We start from the raw sequence: 15,513 nt of genomic DNA on the forward strand, positions 1-15,513 counted from the left end.
TGCAAAAAATTCAGTGTGTACAACAAAAAGCCCAGGGCGTCATTTTAGTGCTGCCCATTGTCCCGTTGTGTTGCCCTTTGTCCTTAGTGCGTTCAGTCGACATGATCACATTCATTCCGACAATTTCTCGTAGACTAAACTATGGTTCTTAGTTTCTGTACGCCACAATACAAGCCCCATTTCGCAGCTGTGTGTTCATGGTGAGATCTTCCTGTCTGCACTCAGTTCATACATAGGCTATATACAGCTCGTAACTAACTTAGAAGTCACCATGCATTTCGACGAAGCTCTGAAATACTTAGGCGATTTTGGTAGATACCAGAAGGTGGTTTATTTCACTCTATGCCTCCTGGCCATCCCATGTGCCTGGCATAGCCTCGGTAATACCTTCCTTAGTGCCTCACCAGACCATCATTGTAGCCTCTACGATGGGTACACCTACAATACCTCCCAGGAGGCTTTGATGTCGTGCGCGGTGCCGAGGAAAGATGACGGGAGCTGGGACAGCTGTAGACGGTACAACATTTCCATCGGCCCCGGTGGTGTGGAGTGTAGTCCGGACGAACCACGGGAGACTATTCCATGCGATGAATGGGTGTATGATTCGACTTCGTACACTAAAACTGCCGTTTCTGAGGTGAGCTTCCTTAATTGGGTCAAGCATGATCAGAACAAGGGGTCTTTCCATGTTTTTACTTTTATTTTATTTATTTATTAATTACTTTTTGTCATGCAAGTTCGCCCAAAACGAGGCCACTCTTAGTATGGGGTTATACAAGATGAACAATTATTATTGATTATGAAAATATCAGGGGAGCTGAAGGTAGCAATGGTATTCCTCTTAAAGGCACTGTTCACTATTGGTCATTACTCAAAATAACATTTACCATAAAAATTACTTGGTAACGAGCAATGGAGAGCTGTTGATAGCATAAAACATTGGGAGAAATGGCTCCCTCTGAAGTACGTAGTTTTTGAGAAAGAAGTAATTTCTCACTCATTATTTGAATTTACCTCAGCTGAGGTCTCTAATTCAAGGCATCTGAAATCTCACAACTTGTGCGATATGAGTGGGGTGTTTTTTCTGTCATTTTTCTCATTACTGTCATAATTCTACAACCAATTGATTCCAAACTTTCACAGGTTTGTCACATGAGAAACACCAAGTGAGACTACTGGTATTTGGCAACTACCAAAAGTGTCCAGGGGTGGATTTCACAAAGGTAGTGCTAACAAAGGTGGTCTTAAAATAGCTCAAGTTACTCCAATTCATAAAGGTGGTGATAGGAATGTTATCGGGAACTATCGGCCCATATCAGTTCTATCGACATTCTCGAAGACCTTTGAAAAACTAATGTATGCAAGACTAATAGGCTTTATATCTAAGCATAAACTTCTCTCTGAATCTCAGTTTGGTTTTCGGAAAAAATCGCTCTACAGAGTTAGCAACATCCTGTTTAACAAACAAACTGCTCGAAGGCATTGAGGACGGAAACATTTCTATTGGCATATTTCTGGATCTTTCTAAGGCCTTCGACACGGTTAACCATAACATTTTGATACATAAATTAGAGCACTGTGGAGTCCGTGGTATAGCTCTGGAGTGGTTTATCAAATAGGAAACAATCAGTCTCATATAACTCTGCTACTTCATTAGAGAAACCTATTACATGTGGAATGCCTCAAGGCTCTATTTTAGGACCTTTGTTATTTATTATCTATGTCAACGACATATGCAACACCTCTGACATTATATCATTTTGTCTTTTTGCTGATGATACAAGTTTAGTTTACAGCCACAAAAATGTTAACGTAGCTGTCAATTATTTAACTATTGAGCTTGTAAAAATAAGTACTTGGCTTAAAGCTAATAAGTTATGTATTAATTTGTTGAAATGTAATTATATAATATTCTGTACAGCACAGAAAAGATATAATCAGTCTGTTCCTCTAGTTTTGGACGGTGTGGGCTTAACAAATTGGAACACACTAAATTTCTTGGTTTAGAAATTGATGAACATTTATCCTGGAGAAATCATATTAGTGAAGTTACTAGTAAAATAGCTAAAAATATTGGTATAATTAATCGTCTAAGGAAATTCGTACCCGGTTATATTTTACTAACACTTTATAACTCTTTAGTTCTGCCGTATCTAAATTACTCAATTCTTACATGGGGTGGTTCCTTGTCACAATGCAATAAACTTCTTACATTGCAAAAGAGAGCTGTTCGCATAATTTCCAATGCTGGTTTTCGCGAACACACAGCTCCATTATTTTTCAATCTTAAAATACTACAAATCATCGACCTTTATCATCTTAATTTGGGTAAAGTTATGTATAAATTTATGGCCAACGCATTACCAAGCTGTTTTAGTTCATTTTTCACTTTAACTTCAAAAGTTCATTCATATAATACTCGAAGTACTGCAAAGACAAATTTGTTTGTTTCCCGCCAAAGAACATCATTATACCAAAAGAGTTTTGTTCAGCGTGGAGTTCGGTTATGGAATGGTCTGAGTAACTCAATTAAAAAATCAATTACTCTACCTGTCTTTACAAGAAATTTGAAAAAAGCAACTACTTGATGGATATTTATAGATTGTGACTGTTTCTGCATTGCCTAGGTTATGTTATCTTTCAACACACCTTACATTAGCCGTTGTTGTGTTTGCCTGTCAAGTCTATTGTTTGTACAATATGTGCTGGTGCTGTTATTTTTGTGTTCGTCTGTCCATAGGTTAAGGAACAAAAGTCACGGCTTCACCTGAACCTAATTGTTGTCCTAATTGTTATTAATCTATTATTTATAAACATGTTATTGTGTAACTGAATGTAATGTTAATCTATGTATTGTAAGAAGAATGGACAACGATGAAATAAATGTTCAATAATAATAACTTAGGACTAGTCATAGGCAATGCTAAGAGATAGGACTGGTCCTAAGTTAGGACCAGTAACCCATCTTAACTTAGGACTGGTCCTATCTCTTAGCATTGCCTAGGACTAGTCTTAAGTTAGGACTACCTTTGTGAAATCAAACCCAGTGCCTTTATTTAAATCAGTCTAAATTGTAGGATGGATGGAAACATGCACCAGGCAAGGAGTTCCAAAGAGATGCAGTATGTGGACAAAACAAATCATGTTGGAATGGCTCCTTGTTCTTCTTCAATTTGACCTGGAAATATGACATGTTAAGAGCACCGAATTCCAACTCTTGTGTTTCTGACCAGCAGAGTGTGGGTTCGAATCCCCAGCCGTGTCACTTGTGTCCTTAAGCAAGACACTTCACCATTGCTTCGTCCTTCGGATGGGACGTTAACCCGTTGGTCCCATGTGTTATGTAACGCATGTAAAAGAACCAAGTGAACTTATCGAAAAGAGTAGGGGTTCGCCCCGGTGTTCCTGGCTGTGGCTGTGGCTACTGTATGCGCCATAGCACTCTGCTGATCAAACACCAGAGCTTGAATCCGGTGCTCTTAACCGCTAGGCCATGACACGCCATGTTATTATTAAATTTGTTGAAAACATATTTCGCAGACCCTAATCTAGCTATGCTATCAATAGGTTACTAATTGTTGTCATAAAGTTCGATTAACCTCTGATTTTTTTTTAAATTATCATACTAATGTCAATATCTGTCTCTGTGTGTACGTTTTACCGAAGTACAGAAATTGATAACACATTCAAATGTTTTGGGTAAAATTAATCTGTCTAAACCATACTACTTCGAAAACAATCCCTTTTAAAAATAGTTCACACAATCAACAACTGCAGTCCTTTTTCACATATTTTTTGTTTTTAGATTTGTTAAGTATTATACGTTAATCCGGAGGTCGTTGGTTCGAATCCCACTCTAGTCAGTTCTTTGTTCAACCCCAAAAATCATTTACAAATTTACCCAGTCGGTTTCCCTTGTGGTTTATATTGATATCTGAAACAAAAAATCGCATCCCCTTAAGGTGATCCCCTAGCTGCCGCTTCCCAGGTTGTATCTTAATTTGGGTGTGATCCCTGGCTACATGGCACTTCACGGTTGCAAGGCTTCTGACTGGCACCCCCGAACAAAGATATTGACAAAATAGGGACACCGCCAATATAGGGCTAGATAGCTCAGTCGGTAGAGCGCCGGCACGTGAATCCGGAGGTCGTTGGTTCGAATCCCACTCTAGTCAGTTCTTTGTTCAACCCCAAAAATCATTTACAAATTTACCCAGTCGGTTTCCCTTGTGGTTTATATTGATATCTGAAACAAAAAATCGCATCCCCTTAAGGTGATCCCCTAGCTGCCGCTTCCCAGGTTGTATCGTAATTTGGGTGTGATCCCTGGCTACACGGCAGTTAACGGTTGTATGGCTTCTGACTGGCACCCCCGAACAAAAATATTGACAAAATAGGGAAACCGCCAATATAGGGCTAGATAGCTCAGTCGGTAGAGCGCCGGCACGTGAATCCGGAGGTCGTTGGTTCGAATCCCACTCTAGTCAATTCTTTGTGCAACCCCAAATATCATATTTTTCCTTAACATTTTCTTTTTCAATATAAATCACAAAGCTTCTGACTTCTGATTCTGACTTCTGAATCCCCAGCCGTGACACCTGTGTCCTTAAAGGAACACGTTGCCTTGGATCGGTCGAGTTGGTCTATGAAAAGCGTTTGAAACCGTTTGTTATGCAATGCATATGGTTAGAAAGATGTTTTAAAAGTAGAATATAATGATCCACACAAGTATCACTCAAAATTGCACGGTTTTCATTTTACGTCTCGAACGAACACGGTCGGCCATTTATGGGAGTCAAAGTTTTGACTCCCATAAATGGCCGACCGTGTTTGTCGACGAGGTAAAATGAAAACCCCGCAATTTCGAGGCATATTTTTGTGTTGATCATTGTATTCTACTTTGACAACATCTTTCTAACCATATCTATTTTATAACAAACGGTTACGGGACGCTTTTCAAAGACCAACTCGACCGATCCAAGGCAACGTGTTCCTTTAAGCGAGACACTTGACCATTGCTTCGTCCTTCAGATGTGACGTAAATCTGTTGGTCCGATGTGTTGTGTAAACTCCATGTTAAAGAACCCAGTGCACTTATCGAAAAGAGAAGGGGTTCACCCCGCTGTTCCTGGCTGGATTGGCAGGATATTGCGCCACAGCACCTTGTAAACCATTACATGGTGCTAGGCATTAGGTCTTTTATCTAAAACTTCGCCTAGTCCTTTGTATCCTTTGGCAAAAAGGGCGTTATAAATACGGTAATTATTAGTTGTAGTACAAATTATTTTCCTTTTCTGTTGTAGTGGGACTTAGTGTGTGAAAACAAGGTAAAGAGGCAGTTATCTAAGACACTTGTCCTCATCGGTAAGATGACGGGGTCCTTAATCTTTGGCCAATTCGCTGACTTTGCTGGACGGAAGAAGTCGTTCACACTGGCAATCATTCTCCTGGTAAGTGTGAGACTCTCTGTTGAGTGCAGGGGTGGATCAATGTTGGTAACTTCTTAAAGAACCAGGGGGTCGGTTTCACAAAGAGTTAGGACTAGTCCTAACTTAGGACTAGTCATGTGAGATATACAAATTGCATGGATAGTCCTAAGTTAGGACGAGTAACTGGTCCTAACTCGAGATAAGACTAGTCCTAACTCTTTGTGAAATCCACCCCTGGACACTACTGGTAATTGCCAAAGACCAGTCTGCTCACTCGGTGTATCTCAACATGCATAAAATAACAAACATGTGAAAATTGAGCTCAACTGGTCGTCGAAGTTGCGAGATAATAATGAAAGAAAAGAAAATGTGCTCATTACCCAGTAAGTTTTTTATTCAAACAATTATTTTGAGTAGCTATACCAGTAGTGTCCAGGGCGTTTTTGGTGAAATTTTGCAGCTTGCGATGTACCTCTAAAGTATCATTTTGTGTTATTGTTCCCCAGGTTGCTGCCGGAATTGGGGCGTCGTTCGTCACCCACTTCGCCCTTTTCTGTGTCATGCAATTCCTGCTCGGTGTCTCTGCATCTGGAACATTTGTTGTTGCCATAGTAATAGGTGAATGTTTTGTAAAGCCCGGTTAGCACACTTCACGCGAATTGCGAAAGGGGAGCGAATTGCCATGTTTGGCATTATCTGAAAACTTAATTCCACCCACTGCGTCTCTTTGAACTCCGTACCTGTTGCATAATTTCCTCCACCCTACAATCTAAACTGTTTGAAGAGGAAAATAAATTCCCACCTTAAAGGCAGTGGACACAACTGGTAACTACTCAAAATAATTATTAGAATAGAAAATTACTTGGTAATTAATGGGCGCTGTTAAAAGTATAGAACATTGCGAGAAACGGCTACCTCTGAAGTAACGTTAGTTTTCGAGAAAGAAGTAATTTTCCCCGAATTTGATTTCGAGACATGTTAGATTTGGAGGTCTTGAAATCAAGCATCTGAAAGCACACAACTTCGTGTGACAAGGATGTTTTTTTTTCTTTCATTATTATCTCGCAACTGCGACAATCAATTGAGATCAAATTTTCACAGGTTTGTTATTTTATGCTTATGTTGAGACACACCAAGTGAGAAGACTGTGGTTTGGAGCTAGCAAGAGCATAACAACATGTCTGGAGAGACTTGGCTCGAGACTACGTCTCTGTGTATTCTCCTCTCTGCTGTTCTTAATGCTTGGTGTGCTATTCTCTTTTCCAGCCACCGAGATGGTAGGCAAGAGCCAGCGAGCCACTGCAGGAATAATAATCGATTACTTCTACACCATTGGGTACATGTCTATGGCGTTGATAGCGTGGAGACTGCGGGATTGGCACACCATCGAGTTGGCGATATCCATCCCACCGATTATATTCCTGGCTTATTATTTGTAAGTTTGCCGGTATGATTATGAACTGCAGAGAGAATGTATAGACGATGTGACCTGTGACATGACAGGTTAACAAAGGAGCCACCGAGCCTGGACTTCCTGCACGCACGATTTGTACACAGCCTAATGGAAGAAAACATAAAATCTTATATTTTATAGAGATTGCACTGCCCAATTCTTATCAAATTTTAATATGATGAAAGGGGGCACATCTCAAAACTTGTCCAGCTTTTACTATTATAACTCTTGGATTTATGTGGAAAATATGACACAAAATAACAACTTTCCCATAATACTAGTGCAGTCTCTTGCCTGCCAGACTAGCCAAAGAATGTACAGGGTCACAGCACTTATTGTAAACAAAGTTCACATGGTCTATATATTGCAGTGATAACATGCCTCGCAACAAGGTAAAATGTTACAAGCTTCCTTGAAACGTGACTGCTACCCCCCAAAAAAGCCTCACTTATTCAGAGGCACTGGAAATTATTGGTAAAAACTCAAAATAATAATAAGCATAAAAACTTACTTGGTATAAGATCCGGCTCCCTCTAAAGTTACGTAGTGTTTGAGAAAGATGTAATTTTCACTAAAATGAGACGCCTCAGCTGGGGTCTTCAATTCAAGAAACTGAAAGCACACAACATGTGCGTCAAGGGTGTTTTTCTTCCATTGTTTTCTCGCCACTCCGACGACCAATTCAGCTCATATTGTCACAGGTTTGTTACGCATTTATGTTAAAGGCAGTGGACACTATTGGTAATTGTCAAAGACTAGCCTTCACAGTCGGTGTATCTCAACATATGCATAAAATAACAAACCTGTGAAAACTTGAGCTCAATCGGTCATCGAACTTGCGAGATGGAAGAAAAAACACCCTTGTCACACGAGGTTGTGTGCGTTTAGATGGTTGATTTCGAGACCTCAAGTTCTAAATCTGAGGTCTCGAAATCAAATTCATGGAAAATTACTCCTTTCTCCAAAACTATGGCACTTCAGAGGGAGCCGTTTCTCACAATGTTTTATACCATCACCTCTCCCCGTCAACTAGAAAGGTTTTATGCTAACAATTAGTTTGACTAATTACCAATAGTGTCCACTGCCTTTAAGATACACCGAGTGAAAAGACTGTTATTAATTTTGGTTTTTACCCATACACCGATGTGTGTTAGCACTGTATACTCAGTACTTTCCCGAGTCCTGTGAAAAAATATCACAGGCATGTTACTCGGGTGGGATTCGAACCCACGACCCTTGCAATTCTAGAGCAGTGTCTTACCAACTAGACTACCGAGGTTGCCCGGCAGCTAGAGGCAGTTCGAATCCTATGTCTTTGGCAGCGGATACCGCAACGATATAATAGATGTTAAATTTGCATCGGGGATAAAGAATATTAATTTTGGTTTTTACCCATACACCGATGTGTGTTAGCACTGTATACTCAGTACTTTCCCGAGTCCTGTGAAAAAATATCACAGGCATGTTACTCGGGTGGGATTCGAACCCACGACCCTTGCAATTCTAGAGCAGTGTCTTACCAACTAGACTACCGAGGTTGCCTTTGACAGTTCCTAAAAATGTCCAGTGCCTTTAACAGCGCTAGGTAGTCGAATGCACTACGTTGTTGTTGATGTTTTTGGCGTGTGTTTTTTTAGTTTGTTTATTCTTGTATTGCATTTCAGTATCGTTCCAGAGTCTCCAAGATGGTTGTTATCTAAAGGCAAGACGGCAGAAGTAGAGAAGATCGTCAGAAAGGCGGCAAAAATAAACAAAGTGAAGATACCAGAAAGTGTGTTTCGCGACTACTCTTCACAAACTGGAGAAAAGGTAAACACTCCAATATCCTTTATCTTGTCAAGTAATTTTTCTGTTTGACGATGCCGAGAACCTTAAAATATAGCTTACTTATAATGGTAAGGTCATACTTTGATATGCGTTAATTGAAGGAACGTTAAAGAATTGGTAAGAAACAAAAAACGTAAAGATCACAGATTTATTTCAAACTTACACGGTCTAATGATGATGATGATAGCAGAAAACATCCCTTGAAATATTTCTGTCTGAAATTTCATTTTGATGAAGAATAAATAATCTAATAATCTAATCTCGCGTTTGGGGTTTATCGCTTAGTGAGCGTTTTATTCATTTTTATTTTGACATCGATGTAATGCAAAATTAATTTGTAATCGGTTTTCGCTATTCTCTCGTGACGAAGATGGCCGATCGATCTCAAACTTATACAGGTTTGTCGGTTTATGTATGGTGGATTAAATAAAGTGCTTACACTGCCAGCAACTGTTTTGTTGACAAAAACCAATTCTGCAATGTTCCTTTAAAGGGTATTTTGTTAAATTCCTATATTGTTGGTATATTGCTGTTTTGTTTTAAAAGATGTTAGTTTTGCATAACACTGAGGTGTATCGAGCACTGCATACTCAGTACTTTCTTGGGTTTTGTAAAATAAAACACAGCAGGCAAATCACTCGGGTTGGAGTCGAACCAACAACCTCTTGCATTGCTAGAACATACAGAATTATAATGTAGGTTTGGGGACTTCCCTGAGAACTGGCCGAATATATACTAATTATAATAATAATAATAAATTTCAAGATTCTTAAAGGCAATTACTTATTGGTAATTACTCAAAATAATTATTAGCATGAAACCTTTCTTGAATACGAGTAATGGGGAGCTGTTGATAGTATAAAACATTGTGTGAAACAACTCCCTCTGAAGTTTTCGAGAAAGAAGTAATTTTCCACGAATTTGATATCGAGACCTCAGATTTAGAATTTATGGTCACGAAATCAAGCATCTGAAAGCACGCAACTTCGTGTGAGAAGGTTTTTTTTCTCGCAACTTTGATGACCAATCGAGCTCAAATTTTCACAGGTTTGTTATTTTATGCATATGTTGAGATACGACACCAAGTGGGAAGACTGGTCTTTATAACAATTACCAATCGTGTCTAGTGTTAAATCTACTATTAATTTCAGATCGTTGGAATGGAAACCAAGACGGTGAAGACGTATACCTTCATTGATCTGATGAGATATCCTAACATGAGGAAGAAAACTCTCATCATTTATTTCATTTGGTGAGCTCTTAAAACACACACACAATTATTTATGTAGACCATTATATTATACTCTTTGAGCTTTCAAAAACTTCTCTTAATTCATTTCATGGCAAATTCTTTTGATTGCACAAAGCGCCCAACTATGATGTATTGCACATGACGTCATCTTTGATGTAGACCAATGAAAAGTGCACACATTACGCACTGCGAACAGCTATCAGCCAATGAAAACCTACGCCTGCACGTTTTATCAGAAATTGCGGCCTATTGCAAGGGGTCTATGGTAAGGTATTTTTGCCCCTTGATAAAGACACTGGTCACTATTGGTAGTTGTTAAAGACCAGTCTTCTCGCTTGGTGTACCTCAACATAAGCATAAAATAACCAGCCTCTGACAATTTAAGCTCAATTGGTCGTCGAAGTTGCGAGATAATATTGAAAGAAAAAACATCCTTGTCACACGAAGTTGTGTGCCTTCAGATGCTTGATTTCGAGACCTCATAATCTAATTCTGAGGTCTCGAATCAAGTTCGTGGAAAAATAACTTCTTTCTCGAAAAGTACGTCACTTCAGAGGGAGCCGTTTCTCCCAATGTTTTATAATACCAACCTCTCCCCATTACTCGTTACCAAGTAAGGTATGCTAATAATGGATTTTTTGAGAAATTACCAAAAGTGTCAACTGCCTTTAATATTACTACAATTTTCTCCTTTTACTTGCAGGTTGAGCAACAATCTTGTTTACTACGGTCTTTCCTTTTTCTCGGAGGATCTCGGCAAAGATCCGTACTTGGCGTTCTTTCTCGCCGGTGCCGTCGAAATTCCCGCCTATATTGTATGCCAGCTGCTATTGGATAGAACCGGACGGAAGTGGCTGATTTGCATATTCATGACGACAGGAGGCGTGTCATTGCTCTGCGCGATGGCCATACCAACTGGTGAGTGTTGTAAACTTCCATGTCGACCTATTACATACATGAAGGGCCTACACTATAGGCATGTAAAAACCTAAATAAAGGATGTCAATATTATTCGTTTTGTTATAGACCTTTCCATTGCAAAACAACCAATCGTGTAAAAGCCATTATACACTTTCGGAACAGAAAAAAAGAATCACAGATTTACAAATAACTTGCAGGGTTTACAAAAGGTAATGGTGAAAGACTTCTCTTGAAATATTATTATTCCATGAAATGCATTACTTTTTGAGAAAACATTAAAACAATTTCCAATTCTCGATGTCGAGAATTACGGGTTTATTTTAAACAAACAAGGGTGGGTTTTCCCGTTATTTTCTCCCGACTCCGATGACCAATTGAGCGTAAATTTTCACAGGTTTGTTATTATGTATAAGTTGTAATACACGAAGTGTTGGCCTTTGGACAATACTGTTTACCGAAAGTGTCCAATGGCTTTAAAACAAAATTGTGACAAAATTCAACATTTTCTGTAAAGATTAAATTAGCTAAAATTTCTTTTATAATGTGTTGATTCGTTAGTTTCCAAAAAGTGTAAACATATTTTTTTTTTATTTATGTAACATTTCTATACAAACTATGACTATTCGTTTTCGATTTGCATTTGACTTTCCATAGTTTACCAACCTCGGTTGACAAAAACTCGGGTGTGTGACTTTGCAATAGAAAGGCTTAGTATTGTGGGTGCGTTCGTTTAGCTTCCCTGGGTCTACCCCGCGGTGCTCACTCGGATGAGCCCCTGACAAGAGCTAAACGAACGATCACACTCGCCCTCTCGTGGTGACGGCATGCAACTCAGGTCACCCCCCAAGTGACACATTCCACAAGCAGGGGGCACTGGGGCTGACCCGGGTGAGCCCGTCAAAGCTATTCAAATGTACCGGGGAAGACCGGGTCAACCCAGGGAAGCTAAACGAACGCTCATAATATAGAATGTTGCAAACAATACGTCATTGATCGGAGTAGGGTGCCCTCGGCTGCAGGGCAGAAGTTTTTACTGATTTTCCAATCATTGTGTTTCCCAACATCACCCGATCTTTAAATTAGTTGTGTTTTTCTCCGTAGATTCGGCCACTTTAGTATTAGTTATCGCAATGATCGGCAAGTTGTGCATCTCAGGGTCGTATGCGATTGTCTACCTCTTCACTATAGAACTCTTCCCGACGCCCGTCAGGTAAAATGAAAATGTCTATAAGTTTAAAGGGAGGGTACACGTTTGGTAATTTTCAAAGACCAGTCTTCTCACTTGGTGTATCCCATCATAACCATAAAATAACAAGCCTGTGAAATTTTGGGCTCAATTGGTCATCGAAGTTGCGAGAAAATGATGAAAGAAAAAACACCCTTGTCGGACGAATTTGTGTGCTTTCAGATAAGAATAACAGGTTTCCAGCTAGAAGTCTTTTGTTATTTTAGTGAGAAATTACCTCTTTCTCAAAAACTACGTTACTTCGTTATATTATCAACAGCTCTCCAATGCTCGTTACGAAGTCAGTTTTTAAGTTAATACTTGTTTTGAGTAGTTACTAAACGTGTACCTTCCCTTTAAAGGCAGTGGGCACTATTAGTAATCACTAAAAATAATTATTAGCATAAAACCTTTCTTGGTGACGAGTAATGGGCAGAGGCAGATAGCATATAAAACATTGTGAGAAAACAGCTCCCTCTGAAGTGACGTAGTTTTCGAAAAAAAAAGCCATTTTCCAGAAATTTGATTTCGAGACCTCAGAATGATTTTGAGGTCTCAAAATCAAGCATCTGAAAGCACACTACTCCCTGTGACAAGTGTGTTTTTTTTTCTTTCATTATTATCTCGCAACTTCGACGACCCATTGAGCTCAAATGTTCACAGGTTTGTTATTTTATGCATAATCTGTTGAGATACACCAAGTGAGCAGATTGGTCTTTGAGAATTATCAATAGTGTCTAGTGGCTTTAAAGGGTGGCTGCAGTGTTTTTTTTTTTATTCATTTAAACGATTAAACATGACTTTTTAAACCTGTTTTTTATTATTTTATTTTTTTATTAAATGCGGAAGTATTTAAAAAATGGTTTTCAAGAGATTAGAATAACCCACCCCGCCCCTAAAAGGGAGCCTTCATTTGCATAAACGTGACGTCATGTCGGTAACCCGAGCCGTCGGGCCCCCTGGCTGTGTGCATATAGAGACGTGTGAACTGTGTGGCCTGGTACGTAGGCGCGTGTAGTTAGGGACCAGACTCTTTTTGCCGACGATAATGTTTGAATTCCCGACGTGACGTCGATGGTAGGGGGCGGTAACAATCCACAAAGGGGGGGGGGGCATGACTTATTCGCTAATTACTCAAGTCCGATATGTCGGGAATAAACAAAACACATGTTATTGATGTTCAATACATATATCAGAAATAAATGACAGCAAAATTAACTGTTTTATTTGTATTCACTGCAGCATCCCTTTAATGCTTGATATGGTCAAACTGATGCATCTGTAGTTCATGTTCTCCGTTTTGTCGTACCACCAGGAATGTAGGCGTAGGAATGGGCTCCTTCGTATCCCGTATAGGCTCCATTGCTTCCCCGTATGTCCTCTATCTTGGTGACGTCACTTTCTTCCAGTTTCCGTTCCTTGTATTTGGAAGTTTTGCTCTGCTGGCTGGTGTCTCCACGCTTCTACTGCCCGATACACTGGGAGCAAAGCTACCTCAAACCATGGAGGAGGCGGAAGCGTTTGGCAAGTGAGTAAAAGTTAAAGTGGCTTCTTATAAAGCGCGCATTTCCGTCACTCGGTGACGCTCAAGGCGCTTTAAAAGCAGTGGACACTATTGGTAATTACTCAAAATAATTATTAGCATAAAACCTTTCTTGGTGACAAGTAATGGGGATAGATTGATGGTATAAAACATTGTGAGAAACGGCTCCCTCTTAAGTGCCATAGTTTTGGAGAAAGAAGCAATTTTCCACGAATTTGATTTCGAGACCTCAGATTTAGAACTTGAGGTCTCGAAATCAAGCATCTAAACGCATACAACTTCGTGTGACAAGGGTGTTTTTTTTCTTTCATTATTATCTCGCAAGTTCGATGACCGATTGAGCTCAAACTTTCTCAGGTTTGTTATTGTATGCATATGTTGAAATACACCAACTGTGAAGGCTATTGTTTTGACAATTACCAAACGTGTCCACTGCCTTTAACATACAGTATTTCCCGCAAGGTATCTGTGGCTACCTTAGAATTATGAGACCTACTCCTTGTACATAGCACCATGGGAATGGGTGGTGCTGCCGCGCAATATGCTGCCAAACAAATAAGGAACTTCCGATGCCAACCCGGTTATGGATTCCGTGGGGTCTGATCCGTCTTGGGTCAGTGTGAGTGTCAGCCCTGCCTGCGATCATCTTGAATTTCTCCCATTGATATCAATGTTACCAAACCGAAGCTCGAAGAACAGAATAGCCTGGTTCATGTTTGCAAAAATATTGTTAGCATTCATTGTTGTTATTCGATACGAGGAACAAGACCAGGATGGAGGCAGCATGATAAAGGGATGTTATTGGTCCAATAAATAATAATAAAAATAATAATAATATTTTAAAAAACATTTATTTAGCACCAAATCCATTAAAAATGCTCCCAGGCGCTTTCAAAAAGCTAAATGATTAAAATCTCAAAAATAAGATCCATCAAATAATATGATCATAAAACAATAAAGGTATAAATACAAGTAAATAGCTAAATATATATAATATAATCATAAACCAGGGATTTAATGTATAAAAGAAAGTGCAATGATGGTGATTGTGAAATGCGCTATACAAAAACTATTTTTTGTTGTTTTATGATTTTTTTATTTTAGGAATATGACTTTTCGCCAAATGGTCGCGTTTCCAGGATGTGGAAAGAAGTTTGAACAGATCGAAGATGAAGACGTTAAAGATGAGAAAGACGATCCAACAGGATCAGAGATGAAGATGCTCAACGTGTAGTCTTAATTCAAAAATTTAAAATCGTAATTAATTAACCACGTGACCCATATTTGCATATTTAATTGTACAAGGGGACAAAGTTGTTGGAACTTCCTGTTGATGCTGACATCATGAGAACATCAGCATAAGTATTGGAATTGCACTACCTATTGAACCACTTGGAGTGTTCAAGGAGTCCAACACGTCAGTCTAGAGTCCAACTCTGATCGTAAAAATCAATTCAGGCATCATCTTCACTTTAACTTTATGCAACAAGCAAACTTATAAATTTTCTGATTTTATTTCAAAGGGTAACATAAATGGCTGTTAGCGAACGGTTTCCGACAAAAACTACATGGAATACGTGCACAACACTCTTACTGGCCTCAAGCATTTACCTCTAGATAATAAATCAAGCATTCAGTTCAAAATGATAAAAGTTTGTTATTGTCACATTATTCAGCGAACCATGAATCATACACAGCTACTATTCACAAGAAAATCTATGTGAGGAGGGTAACAGACAGCACACAATGGAACCGGAGTTTAACAATGACAATACCAAAAGTGCAATCGTCAGCCGTTGAAGTTTATTATACATGGGGCTGATGGTGATCAAAAGGATAAAAGTCTGTTGTTGATACAACCGC

The 15,513-nt window shown here is 39.2% G+C and overlaps 1 protein-coding gene and 2 non-coding genes across 3 annotated transcripts; all 3 read left to right on the top strand.

Moving 5' to 3' along the window:
- The first annotated feature begins 120 nt into the window (after positions 1 to 120).
- On the top strand, positions 121 to 14,884 carry LOC117296611 (organic cation transporter protein-like). Its single transcript, XM_033779631.1, has 10 exons — positions 121 to 637; positions 5,304 to 5,450; positions 5,936 to 6,047; positions 6,696 to 6,864; positions 8,547 to 8,691; positions 9,861 to 9,961; positions 10,665 to 10,879; positions 11,984 to 12,092; positions 13,423 to 13,635; positions 14,755 to 14,884. The coding sequence occupies exons 1-10, from the start codon at positions 272 to 274 to the stop codon at positions 14,882 to 14,884; spliced, it is 1,707 nt and encodes a 568-aa protein (XP_033635522.1). The 5' UTR covers positions 121 to 271.
- On the top strand, positions 4,103 to 4,175 carry Trnah-gug. The gene has a single exon. It is a non-coding gene; the product is annotated as a tRNA-His (tRNA).
- Positions 4,415 to 4,487, top strand: Trnah-gug. The gene has a single exon. It is a non-coding gene; the product is annotated as a tRNA-His (tRNA).
- Positions 14,885 to 15,513: the final 629 nt, after the last annotated feature.

This window comes from Asterias rubens, chromosome 11, assembly GCF_902459465.1.
Source record: "Asterias rubens chromosome 11, eAstRub1.3, whole genome shotgun sequence".
Lineage (NCBI taxonomy): Eukaryota > Metazoa > Echinodermata > Asteroidea > Forcipulatida > Asteriidae > Asterias > Asterias rubens.

Excerpts from the sequence above, each read along its gene's own strand:
- LOC117296611 (XM_033779631.1), top strand. The coding sequence starts at position 272 with ATGCATTTCGACGAAGCTCTGAAATACTTAGGCGATTTTGGTAGATAC. Across the intron at positions 638-5,303 it reads CTAAAACTGCCGTTTCTGAG|TGGGACTTAGTGTGTGAAAA; the intron begins GTGAGCTTCCTT and ends TTTCTGTTGTAG. Across the intron at positions 5,451-5,935 it reads CACTGGCAATCATTCTCCTG|GTTGCTGCCGGAATTGGGGC; the intron begins GTAAGTGTGAGA and ends ATTGTTCCCCAG.